General features: G+C 41.0%; 1 protein-coding gene across 4 annotated transcripts in view; it reads left to right on the top strand.

Moving 5' to 3' along the window:
- The window catches only part of cdi (serine/threonine kinase), a 96,842-nt gene that overhangs the window by 70,321 nt on the left and 10,875 nt on the right, over window positions 1-15,646 (top strand). For 2 of the 4 annotated variants that reach the window (XM_028306752.1, XM_028306753.1), the window contains exons 3-9: window positions 1,537-1,738; window positions 6,158-6,243; window positions 10,236-10,365; window positions 11,792-11,917; window positions 12,621-12,736; window positions 13,519-13,619; window positions 14,294-14,641. In XM_028306752.1, coding sequence (XP_028162553.1) covers window positions 1,537-1,738; window positions 6,158-6,243; window positions 10,236-10,365; window positions 11,792-11,917; window positions 12,621-12,736; window positions 13,519-13,619; window positions 14,294-14,641 — 1,109 coding nt within the window. Of the gene's footprint in view, window positions 1-1,536; window positions 1,904-6,157; window positions 6,244-10,235; window positions 10,366-11,791; window positions 11,918-12,620; window positions 12,737-13,518; window positions 13,620-14,293; window positions 14,642-14,866; window positions 15,531-15,646 lie in introns of all 4 variants that reach the window. The other 2 variants (XM_028306755.1, XM_028306754.1) reach the window with 2 other exon arrangements.

Below are 15,646 nucleotides of genomic sequence, written 5' to 3'. Positions count from 1 at the left end.
AAATAACAAGCCTCATTGTCAAATTACTATTAGAGACCACTCTTCAATATCTTACGTTTCACGTCGCCAGTTAAATTCGATAGAGCTAGACGGATTCGATGCATCTCTAATTGGAAACAATGGAGTCTTTAGTCACGATGTCAGAAAAAGCTGATTTCTTTCGGTACGCTATTCCAATTTCATACATCTGAAGCTAAAATTATTTTGAATCGTACTCGATTGCATTTACATTTAACATTTTGCTCTGGGTTAACAGGTTCAATGAATCAATTAAATTCATTACATTGCAATTTTCATTGAGGCAACGAGTCAGTGCTCCGACAGTCGTCAGTATTTCAACACATGTTGATTCTAAATCGAATTTAAATGTGATTGATTCACATTTGACAGATTCATCAGTCGCAATGAGTATGTCCACTATTGTGCGGACGTCAGTTAGTGTCATTACTGGGAAGGCGTCAATCTCCTTAGAATTATGTTTTTGTTCGAGCTCAACTTGAACTGGTTCAGAAAACGACTATTATAATCATCTTGATTTTGAACTTACCATTTTGATTTGATTTGTGATTTATGTTATTAAATAAAAAATACAGATGGTCTGATTTTAATCACAAATACGAGAGCGAATGGACGACTTCATAATAATAATTGTTTGTATCTTAGGAATATTTAAAGTGGCATCGCTCGTTGCGCAATGCAATATATCAAAGATTGATTCAAGGTAGACATCATAACATTGGCTCTCTATGCATGATGGCGCTTTCCACAGTTTTTCTTTTGTCCGACAGCCCCCTTCTCTTAGCTATGAAATTATTTCACTTTCTCTGAATACACAATCGCTATTTACGTATGTTAGTTATAGTTACAACAGCGCAATGAGAAATATATTTTATGGCTTATACACAGTGTTATTACTTGTCTGTAATTTTCATTATATTTCGTGGGTAAAACGATAGCGGTTCTTCTTTCGGCGGCAATAAATTTTGTGGGAGTTCCTGCGTTTATCCAAAATATTTGATTTTCATAAATATTTATGAGTGGTGTAAAATCGAGGCTGGGTCCAGGTTGGTATCGAGTAACTTATCGCGTGGTTGACGCATTTGGCAGTCTGCCTGACGAGTTAAGTTTCCGGGCGCATTCCCGGCATCACGGCGAATGAGCAATATCACGCTCATTCACCTATACTGTCTTCTTTGTTTCAAATGCCATGTGCTTACAAATTAGACACTATCCCATTGTAACATTTCAATAACTACTTTTTGTTTTACAAAAACGATCAAGTTCTTCTTTATTCAATCGCTATACACTCGTGAATAATAATGATAGATATCGTTTAAGAGAGACTGAATATTGTAAAACGCGTTATCGTCAAGAAAGTTACATTAATGTGTCTAGCGAGATGATACTGTAACTAATTGAGCTTGGTGTGGTAACTAGTGAAGTTGCAAATGCTGTAGATTTGAGTCTGTAAAATAATCTAAAGTGACTCTGGCTATCTCAGTCGATTACTCATCGGATGATTGCTTATCCTTTCAGATTCATGGGGGTGTGCGTACACGAAGGTCAACTCCACGCACTCACGGAGTACATGGAGGGTGGTTCACTGGAGCAGCTGATCCTGAGCCGGCCGCCGCTGCCGCTGCCGCAGCCGCTGCGCGTCTCGCTTGGGGCCGACGTCGCCGCCGGCATGAAGTACCTGCACTCGCTCGGAGTCTTCCATAGGGACCTTACTACTAAGGTGAGCTGGTCAGTACATGGAGGGTGGTTCACTGGAGCAGCGATCCTGAGCCGGCCGCCGCTGCCGCTGCCGCAGCCGCTGCGCGTCTCTCTGGCGGCCGACGTCGCCGCCGGCATGAAGTACCTGCACTCGCTCGGAGTCTTCCATAGGGACCTTACTACTAAGGTGAGCTGGTCAGTACATGGAGGGTGGTTCACTGGAGCAGCTGATCCTAAGCTGGCCGCCGCTGTCGGCGGCATGAAGTACCTGCACTCGCTCGGAGTCTTCCATAGGGACCTTACTACTAAGGTGAGCTGGTCTTTAGCAATAGCTGAGAAGGACTTGCGGGAAGCCTACGTTGCGTGTCGCTTATACAGGCACGATTGATTGATTGAAAGATTGAATTGCAGTGGTGATGATTTGTTTGTACTTATTGACAACTTGTAGTTTTTAACGCACCTTTAACGGTATAATTTTAAAATCTATTATTTTATCTCAGTATATCATCTGCTTATAGAGCAGCTGAACTATTTGTAGTACCAACAGGCTTTTTTGCAATGACTGAGGACCCCCTGGCGGCTAGTCACGAGTTTTCCATTGAGTCTGCTTAAACACTTCAACGCGTAATCTTGAAATTCTTTTGCCATCTCACTTTAACAAACAGTTACCTTACACTTATCTTGAGGCAGTTAAAGTCTCTGTAATCCAACTGCACCCACTAGTCCGGGCTCTGCAAACTCATTATTAATAACGGATCCAATTATAACACTGGGCCGATGAGAGCCCCTTGCGGTAAGCGCTCATTTATCACCTGATTATACCTCAATCTCCAATCATTTCATGGGAGCAGCAGAACCGTAACATTTGGATTGTTGATATTCGCTTCTATTGCCCAAATTGTTTCCTGAAGTTTTCGTAGCGTATTCAATTAGAAAACAAATAATTATTGCGAAGTGCGAACAGTTTAGATTAATGTTCTGCTGTCGAACAAAATTTGGCGTAGGAGTCATTTCAACCAATCAACCAATAGACGCTTCCAACATTAGGCAATTTCTTTGGGAATTATAAAGAAAAATAAAATATGATTTATTCGTCGAGCTACGGTGACTTATAAAAATCCTTCCTACTAATACAACTGCCATTACTGGAAATATTCACCTAACATGAAGCAAAAAATATCGTACGAGTAGTCACGGGTGGAGTAATACGACCAATGGCACATCAAGTTAAGTACTGTGGTATTTAACGCAGTTCTAATAAGTATGATTTTGCAACAGCACTGTATACTCTGATATGACTTTAGTAGACATAAGAAACACAGAGCAACCAGTTCAGAAAGTTCGTTTCCTTATTTTGTAAGTATTTTCGCATTAACGCGTGCGCGTCTTGTTATATCACAGAACAACTTTATTGCTTATGGATTTCGGGTTCTGTAGTTGTGTGATACAACAATCAACTTTTAGCTTATTATATTTGTTATTACTTACTTTTACTGGCACAATGTAACACGGTAAGTTTGGTAGTTAAGTAAGGAAGTTTGTAGATATTTTGTGTATCTTCATAAGTTTTCTTATAAAAAAAGAAAAATTCTACGGTCTTATTACTTTTCCCTGCCACGTAAAATTTTAATAATTAAGAAAGTTCCTTGCTAACTAGAGATGAAACGCATAGTGGTTTGGCCGGATACCGGATACCGGATATCCGGCCAGCTGCTAGGCCGGATAGCCGGATATCCGGCGGCCGGATAGTTGGCCCATTGTCTCGTTGCATGTCGTGACAAGTTTAGCGCCGCACAGGTGCTTCGAACGCGACCAGTGGGTCTATTAGTAGACTAGACTAGTCACACTTTTCGAAAATCGAATCAGTCCGAATAGAATTTCATATTTTGGCACTTGTCTAGGGGGCAGATCAATTCGGACGATTTCGGTTGCCATCGTGAGTGTGTGATTGAATAGCGAAAATTAAATTACACTCGCGAGCAAAAGTATGGAATCACATACATGAAGTTTTTTCCACGCGATCTTGTGTACTAATGAATTTGTTAGTAACAAAAAAAGTCACACCATTTTAAAGATTAAACTTTTAACCTTAAATTGATACCAAATTCATTTAGACCGGACCAGTATTTAAAAAGATATCCCGGCTGATGTGAAGAAGTAACGAAAAAGACATGTATCAACTGTTTGATACGTCGCGATTGCGGCCTATTTACCCCCTATAAAAGCACGTGTTTTCGGATTTTTGCTTTCACACGTTGATCCATACACATCTCCGCTTCTTTTGACACTTTACCTGCGATTCTACACCTTCAGAAGCAGCACGAATCGTTGCACTATTGCAAGAAGGGCTCAGCCAGCGGGCTGTCGCACGTCAGCTCCACATAAGCCAGTCCTGGGTTTCGAAAGTTCTAAGACGCTTTCGAGAGACTGGTGGCTTAATCCCGAGACCAAGTTCTGAACAGCGCCGGTGCACATTGCAGTGGGATGACCGTTTTTTCATGTCAACCTCTCTATGAAATGGTAATTTGACTGGTCTCGACGTCCAGTAAGAGCTCAGAAATGTTCGTAGGATAGCTGTTAGCAAGTGGACAGTTCGTCTAAGATATAAGCAATAGAATTTGACTCCAAAAAGGCCTGCCACAGGCTCAAAACTGACGGCAGGTCACCGATAAGCACGCTTTCAATTTGCTCGTACACATCTCGATGGGAAGTCGAGCAAGCCACCCCCATTAGCCACTGTTTCAGCGAACCAGCACTGCACAAATCGCTCCCCAGGCCTCCTGTAGACCCGACCTCTTCGACTGCTGCACTGCAAACACAGTCTGCATTCATTGGAGAACAAAACTCGCCTCCATTACTCCTTCCATCAAAATAAGTGCGAGCTAATTGAAAGCGTGCTTATCAGTGACCTGCCGTCAGTTTCATGTAAGTGCCTAACAAATTCGTTAGTACACAAGATCGCGTGGAAACAACTTCATGTAAGTGATTCCATACTTTTGCTCGCGAGTGTAGTTTACTTGCTGCGTAATCTGACTGAACTGCATCATGATGACATCAGACCATCAGTGAAAAAAAATTTGTTGGGCAATATTTCGACTTAACAGATATTTACTATTTATGTATTCGTCATTAGAGTGAATAGCCCAGAAAAAGAAATTAGTTTTTTTAAAGGCCTTAATATGGCATTTTCTAACTTTTTGGACTTTAAATAAAAGCCGTCATTATTATAAGCCATTTTATTGATGTTTACCTCAAAGATTAATGTATTTCATTTTATTAATAGGAAATTGTCGTAGTTTTTTAATATCCGGTATCCGGTCGGATAGTGAGTTACTATCCGGTATCCGGCCGGATAGTAAATTTAGGCCGGATATCCGGCCTACCGGATAGTTACCGGATATCCGTTTCATCTCTATTGCTAACACATCGACTATACGTTTTATTGTAAAATCACGTATTTACTCCCCAAGTTAAGAAAATAATTGTACACTGTTATTACATGCCCTACTACACGTATGTATTTGATTACAGATATTATGACAGCTCTAAATATTCTTATCATCATAACTACTATCACATGTTACTTCCGTGGAACTTGTCAATTATCACAACGGCAACAATAGAAGCTGTAAAAACTATGACCTTGAACATTTTAAAGTATTAATTCTGTTAATATAAGAATTAACCTCAGTGATGTCACTTGTTTTCGCCTAGGCCCGCATATACGGGCACTTAAACATGAAAATAAAATTTATAAGTGTAGCGCTTAACTCATTACCTGGGGTTACCTACGCCATATCGAATGACAAATGATCGAAAATCAAAATATCGAAAACGTTTCATCGAACGATCAGAATATCGAACGATCAAAATATCGAATGCTCAAAATATCGAACGTTCAAAATATCGAATTTACAAATGATCGAACGATCAAAATATCGAATGATCAAAATATCGAAAGTCGATCTTATGCTGCATAGTGTAATAGGAAGATGGAGGTAAGGGTTCCTTGTTGACTATGGTACCCTATAGTGGAGAATAAAAAATATGTGTATATTAATGATGTTTTATTTCATCATTTGTAAATTCGATATTTTGAACGTTCGATATTTTGAACGTTCGATATTTTGATCATTCGATATTTTGATCGTTCGATATTCTGATCGTTCGATGAAACGTGTTCGATATTTTGATTTTCGAGCATTTGTCATTCGTAGGTAACCCATTACCTGAGGTATGGAAACAGTACGGGAGCGATAACTATGACATTGCATAGAAATCTGAAGTCTCGCTGACGTTTGACCGTCACAAAAACACTCACGTGCCGGTCCCAAACCTCAGGCACTGATTGAGTTAAGCACTATAGCTACAGTAGTAATAAGATACAAAAATGTGTAAACAACTCAGATAATACCTAATAAATATTTTTTTTTGTTTCCAGAACGTATTGTTAAGAAAGCACGGCGACGATAGCTACACGGCCGTTGTGGCTGACTTCGGCTTAGCCGCCAAAATACCTCATCCTGTGTAAGTATTAAGATTTTTTTTGTTAAACTCATCTTAATAAATGAGAAAAAAATAAGAAGAGTGAAACTGTAAGACTCAACCTTTTAGGCCCAGAACTCACGGTGAAACGCAACTGCAACGAAACTGCAACTTTTGAGTTACTTTTGAGTTGCATCTAAGTTTCCGCCATAGATTCCATTGAGAGACGAACGACGAACGAAAGTAACTACAAGTTGCAGTTGCGTTTCACCGTGTGTTCTGGCTGGGCCTTAAGGCTCCTCTAATTTTCAACCGACTTCAAAAAAGGAGGAGGTTCTGGGTCATTCCATGACAAATGTTACCGAGGGTGAAAAACAAAATATGTTCTTTTCGCATTAAATCTGATGAATTTTGAAAGTAAACATTCCAAATTATAATGTGCAACAAAAAAAATCTGGAAGAAACAAGTAATTTTTAAGTTATTAGTCTTCAAAGTCTATACTTAAGTCAACTGTTTGAATGATCATTTTCTATCTTATTTATTGGTAAAACGATTTAAAAAAAACTATCAATCTGTGAACCGTTTGGCCACTATATGATTTGAGGGTATTTATCATAGTATTGGTAGATAGCGTCATAGTCCCAAAAAAATTGATAATCATCAAGTTTTAAGTGTGTTTTCTTGTTACTTCGGCGATGTAACACCCGAAACAAAAAAACAGGTATTTGTTTTATTATTGTACCTTACACATAGATTAGGATAACAATATTTGGTAAAAGTAAGGTCATGGTAGTAATGATTTCAAATACTAACTAATATTTGAGCTTGATACTAATTTAGTATGTTTTTTCTTGATTGAAAACTGTAACACCCGAAACGTTTCGGGTATCACATTTTTATTTATATGTCGATAATGCGTATATATTGCTTGGAGAAGTCAAAAAGTATTACTGTGAGGCTCCTTCGACCTCCCACTAGTGCTGGCATCGGAAAAGGAGTCATATTTCTCAATTTATGACTTTTTTGAATTGTCGACTTAACACTAAAATTAAGGTATTGTTAAAAAGCTTCCATGTTCGACATTTCCAATAAATATCGTAATTAGAAATTAAAGTAATGCTATTTCAAGCCAAAAACAATAGAAAAAGCTGTATGCTGAGGAAAAATTAAACTTGAACTTTGTATATTTTTTAAAAAAACCTGCTTCATAATTTCAAACCAGAATTCGCTCTATTTGTGTTTATTTGTTGTACTCCTTATTTCGTAGTACCTAGAGACTAATAAAACACCGATTTTATCAATAAAACACGTTGAATTTTCGTACTCGTAACACCCGAAACAGAACCACTGTAACACCCGAAACAAAGAAAAAATTTATAAAAAAATAGTAAAACGTTATATGTAACAGTGCTTGTATGTTACATGGTTTGTAAATTTCATACTTTAGAAGTCCAGTAAGTTTTAGGTATGANTGGAAAATTGGGGATGAACATTTTTATACGCAATATCTCCGCCGATTATAAATCAATTTGAACGATTATTTTTTTGTTGAATAGGTATTATCAAAAGGGTGGTTTCATGCGAATTTGAAGAAAATATTTCACCCCTAAGGGTGGAAAATTGGGGATGAACTTTTTTATACGCAATATTTTTAATTTTTAGTTTTTTTTGTGTTCACGCATTTGAAGTCGGTTTTATTTTTTTAAAAAGGTAATAACCCCTCACTTAGTATTGACCGGAATGTTGTGCAGTCTTTGTACCCGTCTTAGGGTCATAATATTGGAGTAAAATACTTTTAGCCGTCATTTTTTAACCTCAAGTCTTAAACCTCGGCAATCCTAACTTGTCTAAAATGGCTAAAACAAAAAATAGTGCAAAAAATACTTGTGTGTCAAATACTACGGTTCTAATAGTTAATCCGTGGTCAGTAACCTTTCGTAATGCTACATAAAAGTCGTTATAAAGCACGAGTAACCTTCTTGCTTAATAGGTATTTTGTAAAATTACGAAGTAAACAATTATTTATAAATTGCAATGACAAAGTTACTTAGTTTACTTTGCGTTTTATGTATATTAAAATAAAAATAGTTTACTAACAAACCTTTAAAAGTATAAACCAATAATAATTATTACCCTTAATTTTATTAATGATGCGTATTGACAACTTCATCAATACGTCGTTATTGCTTAATGAAACTTGAGTTACAACTTCATATGTAAGTGGAATGATTGAAAAATGGTTATTTAGAAAGCAGCCGATAAAATCCTTATTCTTTATCATTTGTTACTTCCTAATTTTCCGCATGAACACCTACGTTTCATAATAATTAATGTCACAAGGAAAACAAACAAAAAATCTAATTAGGCTCATTTATTAGTGCTGTCAATTTCTTTATCGATATTCCAAAACATGTAAAATCATTATCATCAAATATCGAAAAATCAAAGGACCAAAAATAAAAATACAAATTAATCCATGATTTAATTAAATTGCAAATTCTAAATTAAGTATTAAATTAACTTGTCTACAAGATAATATTTTTTCATACCCCAATTGTTTTACTACATATTGCCCAAGACCAGACCAGTGGTAACGTTAATTTAGCCGGCTTTATAATATTGCATATTTCAACACAGCGTGTTAACTCATTTATTCACAACAGTATAAAATTATTACCTAAACAGTATGCCTGGTAGCTGCGATTGATGATTCGATTATTCTGGTAGTAGGACCTACTTAATGTTAGTTTTATGAGTAGGTAAAAGTAATAGAAAGTACATTGATTTAACTGTGTATTTTAACATCTTTATTTTATTATAACAGGCGATTAAATGCCTAATACAAGCGAAACTTATTTTCGACTAATAATAAGTTGTTTATTGAATTAAACATCTACGTTCACTTGTGTAAACAATAAAGTAATATTGACGGCAAAATCCATTACATTCCGGAAAGAAACGGCTTTCGCGACTGAACTAATAATTTATTTTTTTTTCAAACTAAAATATCTCAATTATGAAAAACAGCTCGGAACCTGCATAAGATCCACATCATCGATATTTTCGACAGTCGAAACATCGATTATTCATAATCATCATTCGACAATACTAACACATGCTAATTTATACGTCAAACGCGTTCCCCGACTACTTAGGATTGAGATTTATATTTTCTCACGCATCATCGATCTTTTATTTTAAATATCGATTATTCATAATCGTATACGACAACACTAACGCATGCTAATTAAGACGTCAAACGCGCCCAACACGCGGCAAGACAATGCTGTGCACGCGACTTCGCGTGTCCGATGTTGCGATGGGTCATTTATTAGAACGGTTTTTTGTTGCACCGTGGAGAGAATAACCCCGATGTACAGTCAGCCTCAAATGGTTTCGATATCGATTGTGAACGAAGCTGCAATCCAGTGCATGTTTCTTGTAATTAAATGAAAACTCAGAGGAAATTGTACAAGAAAATAGTATCGTTTTCAAACTTGATTATTGGTGTACAGATAATCAGGTAGGTATTAAATGAGTAAGCTCATAAAAGATAAATAAGAGAGAGGAAAGAAGAATCAACAAAAAAGTCATAAAATAAGTTTTAAGTATTAATTAATGTTCCTACATCAACAGATCGGGATTAGAGAGGACTAGAATCCAATGCGGATTCTAATCCCCTGTAATCTATACAAAATCTATGGTAGAGTCACATTTTGACAGCTAAAATAAGTATATCAGTTGACTGGAGTACCTATTCAAATCCTATTTGACATAGTTAAAAAGTCGTTGTATCGTGATGATGATCCATCCGACCGATTTCGGCCATGTCGACCATAATTCTGCAAGCGTTCTCCTACACATCACGATACGAGGATTTTACAACGATGTCAAATAGGATTTTGGATACCCTATAGTGAACTGATAAACCGACTCCTAGTTGTCTTGGCGACCCTGGTGTGCCCGGAGATGGCTTAGCTTACTTAGCAGATCTTCGTTGTATCGTGCTAAATCGTGATCGTTGCGGTTGCAGTAACGGCTACCGGCTGCCGAGCGTCGGCTCTCCGTGGTGGATGTCGCCCGAGTGCTTGCGCGGCCGCTGGTACGACCACCGATCCGACATCTTCTCCTACGGGATCATCCTGTGCCAGCTGATAGCCCGGGTGAGTGACCTGAGCTTAGTAACGGCTGCCGACTGAGTCCGGATGAGTGACCTGAGCTTAGTACAATCCTGTGACAGCTGATAGCCCGGGTGAGTTAAATAGAAGGATTGATTGAATTAAGACTCGATTTCCACCAAAGCGGATAGTAGAAGAGATGTCTGCCGCTGCGGTGGGAACGAGGTGTGGAAATAGACCCGTTAGCGGTGATTAAAGCATTTCTGCCAAAAAGTTACTTCTGTTCTTTGCCCTGGAATTTCCGGTTCCAAGTCTGGCAATACCTGATAACCGGTACAAGCTTTACTTAGTTTGGGACTAGATAGTATTACATGGAGCCTGTTTTAGAACAGACGACCGGCTCTATAGGGGCCGTTCAAGTATTACGTAAGCACCAAGGGGGGGGTGGGGGGGTCTCTGTTTTGCTTATTTTGGATGACATGGGGGTAGGGGGGTCTAGATGATGATTACGTCATCGTTAGTTATTTACGTTTTTTCGGAGATTCCCGCAAATAATACATATGCTTTGAGAACTGATTAGGGGAATTACCGCACATTAGGGAAATTACCGTGCGCTATTCACTTGTCTAATAATTAACTCTCGTGCCGACACTGCCCATTGAAGTTTGAGAGTCGTAGTCCGCATATTATTACGCGGGCCGGCCTCCCGCGCGCGTGTTTTGTTTGGATACTAAACGTATTGTAAGCATTGAAAGTTATCATTTGTGTTTATGTTGATGCATAATTGATGCAATTATGTTTGTTATGTTCTTTTTTTCTGATTATATCTTTTTGTTCCTTACTCTATGTGTATCAGTTAAACCTAATATTTTCATGAATTTTCCTATTTTAAAAATGACAATATAAAAAACATTTATAACAAAATGTTTACGTAAGCATAGGGGGAGGGGGTAAGTGCTTTGCTTACTTTTGATGACAAGGAGGGCGGGGGGGTAAAAAATGGTAAGAAATCTGCTTACGTAATACTTGAACGGCCCCATAGTTGCTGGAAGCAAGGACTCAACTGTAAAATTATTTGATGTCACTTTTAAGAATTCTTCGTGTGTTTACCGGACACACTGGCCCTGTTTGCTTAAAAATTGAATGTTTCATCTCATCATCATTTCAGCCATAGGACGTACACTGCTGCTGAGCATGGGCCTCCCCCAATGATTTCTCGATTGACCAGTTGGTAGCGGCCTGCATCCAGCGCCTTCCTGCTACCTTTATGACGCCGTCTGTCCACCATCTGGTAAAGGTCGCGGGAAGAGCCTTGATGCGGGCAGCGCAGGACCGTTCATTGTGGAAAACCTTGGGGGAGGCCTTTGTCCAGCTGTGGACGTCATTTGGCTGAAACGAAACTGTCGACCATGTGGGTGGACGTTCTAAGCTACGCAAAATTGAACGTTTATGTATTTATCGTGTACTTCAGGTGGACGCCGACCCAGACGTGCTGCCGCGCACGGACAACTTCGGGCTCAACTACATGGCGTTCGTGGAGCTTTGCGACGAGGACACCGTGCCCGACTTCCTGCGCTTGGCTTTCAACTGCTGCATTGTGAGTTTGTCTATCGACCCTCGGCCATATTACTGCTCTAACTGAACAATAGCAACACGACTGATACAAACGCATGGAAACTAACGCCACCAATTGAACGTGGCGCTGTCATTCGTTGTCATTGCAATCGCATCTAAAATCCGGTCGCCGAGCACGTAGAATTTCGTCCAGTGACCCCAAGCTACCCTATCCTTATTGCTCGCGCGTAATTATATTGTTGTCGCGCTCGCACACTCACTGCTGCCGCCCATCGCACAGTCGTTTCGCTTGGGGTCATTGGACGAAATTCTACGTGCTCGGCGAACGGACTTTAAGATCTGTAATAAGCATGCGAGGTCGCCTTCGTCTCCAAGTGTTCCTTTACTCTCTCTCTTTCTCATAAAGTCCGTTAGGCTGTGAGTAGACAAACAACATCATCTATCTTTCTATCGCACTCTGACAGTGCCGTGAACGTTCGCGCTAAAATGTAGTTAAAACGGACATCTGAGATTGATATCATAGTGACAAAAGCTATCGATGTCGACTCCCAAGCAAGTGAAAAACAAACTAATTAAAATAATTTCACCAAGCAAAAATCGAGTTGCTTCCCTCCGATTTTATCTCCCCGTCTCTTTCTCGCATTTTCAATCACGCCCCATTCACATCCGACCTGTACAATTTTTGTTAGTTGACTCCATCTTGACCAGGCATGTTTGTGTTCCAGTATGAACCTAAGGCGCGGCCGCTATTCCCCGAAATAGTGAGCAAGCTAGCCGAAGTCAAGGAGAGCCTGGACGACAACGCCTGGGGCTGCCACACGCCCAACAACTCCTACGAGAGGTATGTCCGAGTCAGAGGTCCCCAGAGCTATGACGGGTCTCTAATACAAACCATTGAATCAGACTTTTTGTATCCAACTGCCAGAGGGTTTATATTTTATCCCCTTTATTAATAAAAAGTTACACCGGGGATGGATAAAATAATAAAACGTTATACTGGATTAAAATGACATTTCCATACTAAATTACAATTTTAACCAGACTTCAACTAGGGAGTAACATTTATTAATATGGGGATATGAGTTTAGAACTGTAAACGATCATTTACTTATTGCTCATTATCAATATTGATTTATGGTCTTAGATGCTGCAATGTGTTCATAAAAAATACAAGCATTAAAAAATTAGTCGCACTGCTGGCAATATATCGTTTTAAACGATTTATGCCTATGAAAGATCTTCTATATACTTTTATTTAATATCTTTTGTTTTTATATTGAAGAGAAGTTTTGTTTTTATATTGAGAATAATTTTTTTCACACCTGTTATAGTGGTTATTTATCTATATATATAAAAATGAAACCCGTTTCGCGTTGTCACGGCATCACGTGTGAACGGCTGAACCGATTTCGATAATTCTTTTTTTTAAATGTTTGTGGAAGTCCAAGGATGGTTCTTACGGAAAAAAATATTAAGAAAATCTCTACGCTAAGGCGGTACGAAGTTCGCCGGGTCAGCTAGTAATAAATAATAAAATAATCGTCTTTATTCATAACAAACAAATCAATATCCTCCTATCGATATCGACACTATCGACACCTCACCAACACTATTCCCCCGCAGCGAGGAGGCGGAGTCGTCGGGCCCGCGCTCGTGCCCCGGCGCGTACGGCTGGCGGCGCGGCGCGCGCTACCGCTCCGAGGGCAGCCCGCACCACGCTAGACGTGAGTGACAGTGATACTTGGATCAAAAATCAAATCAAAATTTATTCAATTTTGACCATTGGTGGTACTTATGAACGTCAAATACAGTAAAAAAGAAGGTAGCCCTAATGGGGCACTTTACATTGTCTCCATAACTTTTAGGCCCTACCAGCGCTGTTTTGATTCGGTTTATTGGTATGTTATTCGCTACCACTCCGTGTAAACAGTTCGCAACATGCGCGATGTAAGTGATAGTCTGCTGTTTTGATCGGCTTTTGTTTACTTTGTTTTTCGAATTTCAACCTATGCAATTATTCTACCGCTCAAACCACGCGCGTAGTTAGTAATTACGATGCTCAGATTTTTCGAAAGTCGTTTGTTTGTTATTCGACTGCGTGCCAATGATCAGCTGTTCTGAATGACTTTTTAGTGCGTTTTTGGCCTTTTTTACTGAAATAAAAAAATATATTTTGTATGTTTTTTATTGTAATAAATATTGATTACATTCATGAAAGCTTTTTAAAAACAAAATTAGTTTCAGTAGTATACTCGCGTACAAAGTCTGAGATGAGAGCTGATAACTCCTTCACTCAAAAACTGCGAGTAATGTCGTATTGCAAGCTTTGATTTTAAGTTTCGTTAAAAACACTTGAGTTGTTCAGAAGAAGTAACTGACTTGTCCTTTCTCTCTACAGTGCAACACCGGCGCTCGTTATCGGAGCTAGAATGGTGCGCGGAAGCGGGCGGCGCCGGCACCGCGCCCGCGCACCGCTCGGCCTCCGCTTTAGCGGGCGTGGGCCGAGCGCCCGCCAGGCTCGCGCGCCTGCACCGGCTCGCGCACATCATGCTGCTGCGGGACACGCACGCGGCGCCGCACCCAGCGCGCACCAAGCTGGCCACCTTCCGCGGCGTCAAGAAGATTCTGGAACCGCCACGAGCAGCGCCGCCTTTTGCTTCGTGTCTCGAGCTTCCATCACCGCTGGCGCGCGATGATGCGTTGTCTGATGATGAACCGCGATGCGCGTCGCTTCCCTCGTCACCAGGTCAGTACTCTTTCTTCCAACAGCTGCCATTAGCGTGTGACGTCACTCATTACTGGGGCGCTCGCGCGCCGCTCGTCTTTTGTTTCGAACGTGCGCGGCACGTATTCACCGATCGTCATTTGTTACCATGTGACGTTAGCACTACTCGGGCGCTCGCGCGCCGTTCGTCTTTTGTTTGGAACACGCTGCGCCGCATCCAGCCCGTACAAAGCTGGCCACCAACAGGCTCGCGCGCCTGCACCGCCTCGCGCACATCATGCTGCTGCGGGACACGCACGCGGCGCCGCACCCAGCGCGCACCAAGCTGGCCACCTTCCGCGGCGTCAAGAAGATTCTGGAACCGCCAAGAGCAGCGCCGCCTTTTGCGTCGTGTCTGGAATTGCCCTCGCCGCTGGCGCGCGATGATGCGCTGTCGGACGACGAGCCGCGGTGCGCGTCTCTACCCTCGTCACCAGGTCAGTACTCACTGTGTGACGTCACTCATCACTTGGGCGCTCGCGCGCCGCTCGTCTTTTGTTTCGAACGTGCGCGGCACGTATTCGCCGATCGTCATTTGTTACCATGTGACGTTAGCACTACTCGGGCGCTCGCGCGCCGTTCGTCTTTTGTTTGGAACACGCTGCGCCGCATCCAGCGCGTACAAAGCTGGCCACCATCCGGCTCGCGCGCCTGCACCGGCTCGCGCACATCATGCTGCTGCGGGACACGCACGCGGCGCCGCACCCAGCGCGCACCAAGCTGGCTACCTTCCGCGGCGTCAAGAAGATTCTGGAACCGCCGCGAGCTGCGCCGCCTTTTGCGTCGTGTCTCGAGCTTCCATCACCGCTGGCGCGCGATGATGCGTTGTCTGATGATGAACCGCGATGCGCGTCGCTTCCCTCGTCACCAGGTCAGTACTCTTTCTTCCAACAGCTGCCATTAGCGTGTGACGTCACTCATTACTGGGGCGCTCGCGCGCCGCTCGTCTTTTGTTTCGAACGTGCGCGGCACGTAACTCGAGAATTC

This window comes from Ostrinia furnacalis, unplaced genomic scaffold (genome assembly GCF_004193835.3).
Source record: "Ostrinia furnacalis isolate ACB-3 unplaced genomic scaffold, ASM419383v2 OfSCF2047, whole genome shotgun sequence".
NCBI classification, from domain to species: Eukaryota; Metazoa; Arthropoda; class Insecta; order Lepidoptera; family Crambidae; genus Ostrinia; species Ostrinia furnacalis.
Note: the sequence above shows the minus strand (reverse complement) of the source record. Positions and strands in the feature narration are given on the sequence as shown.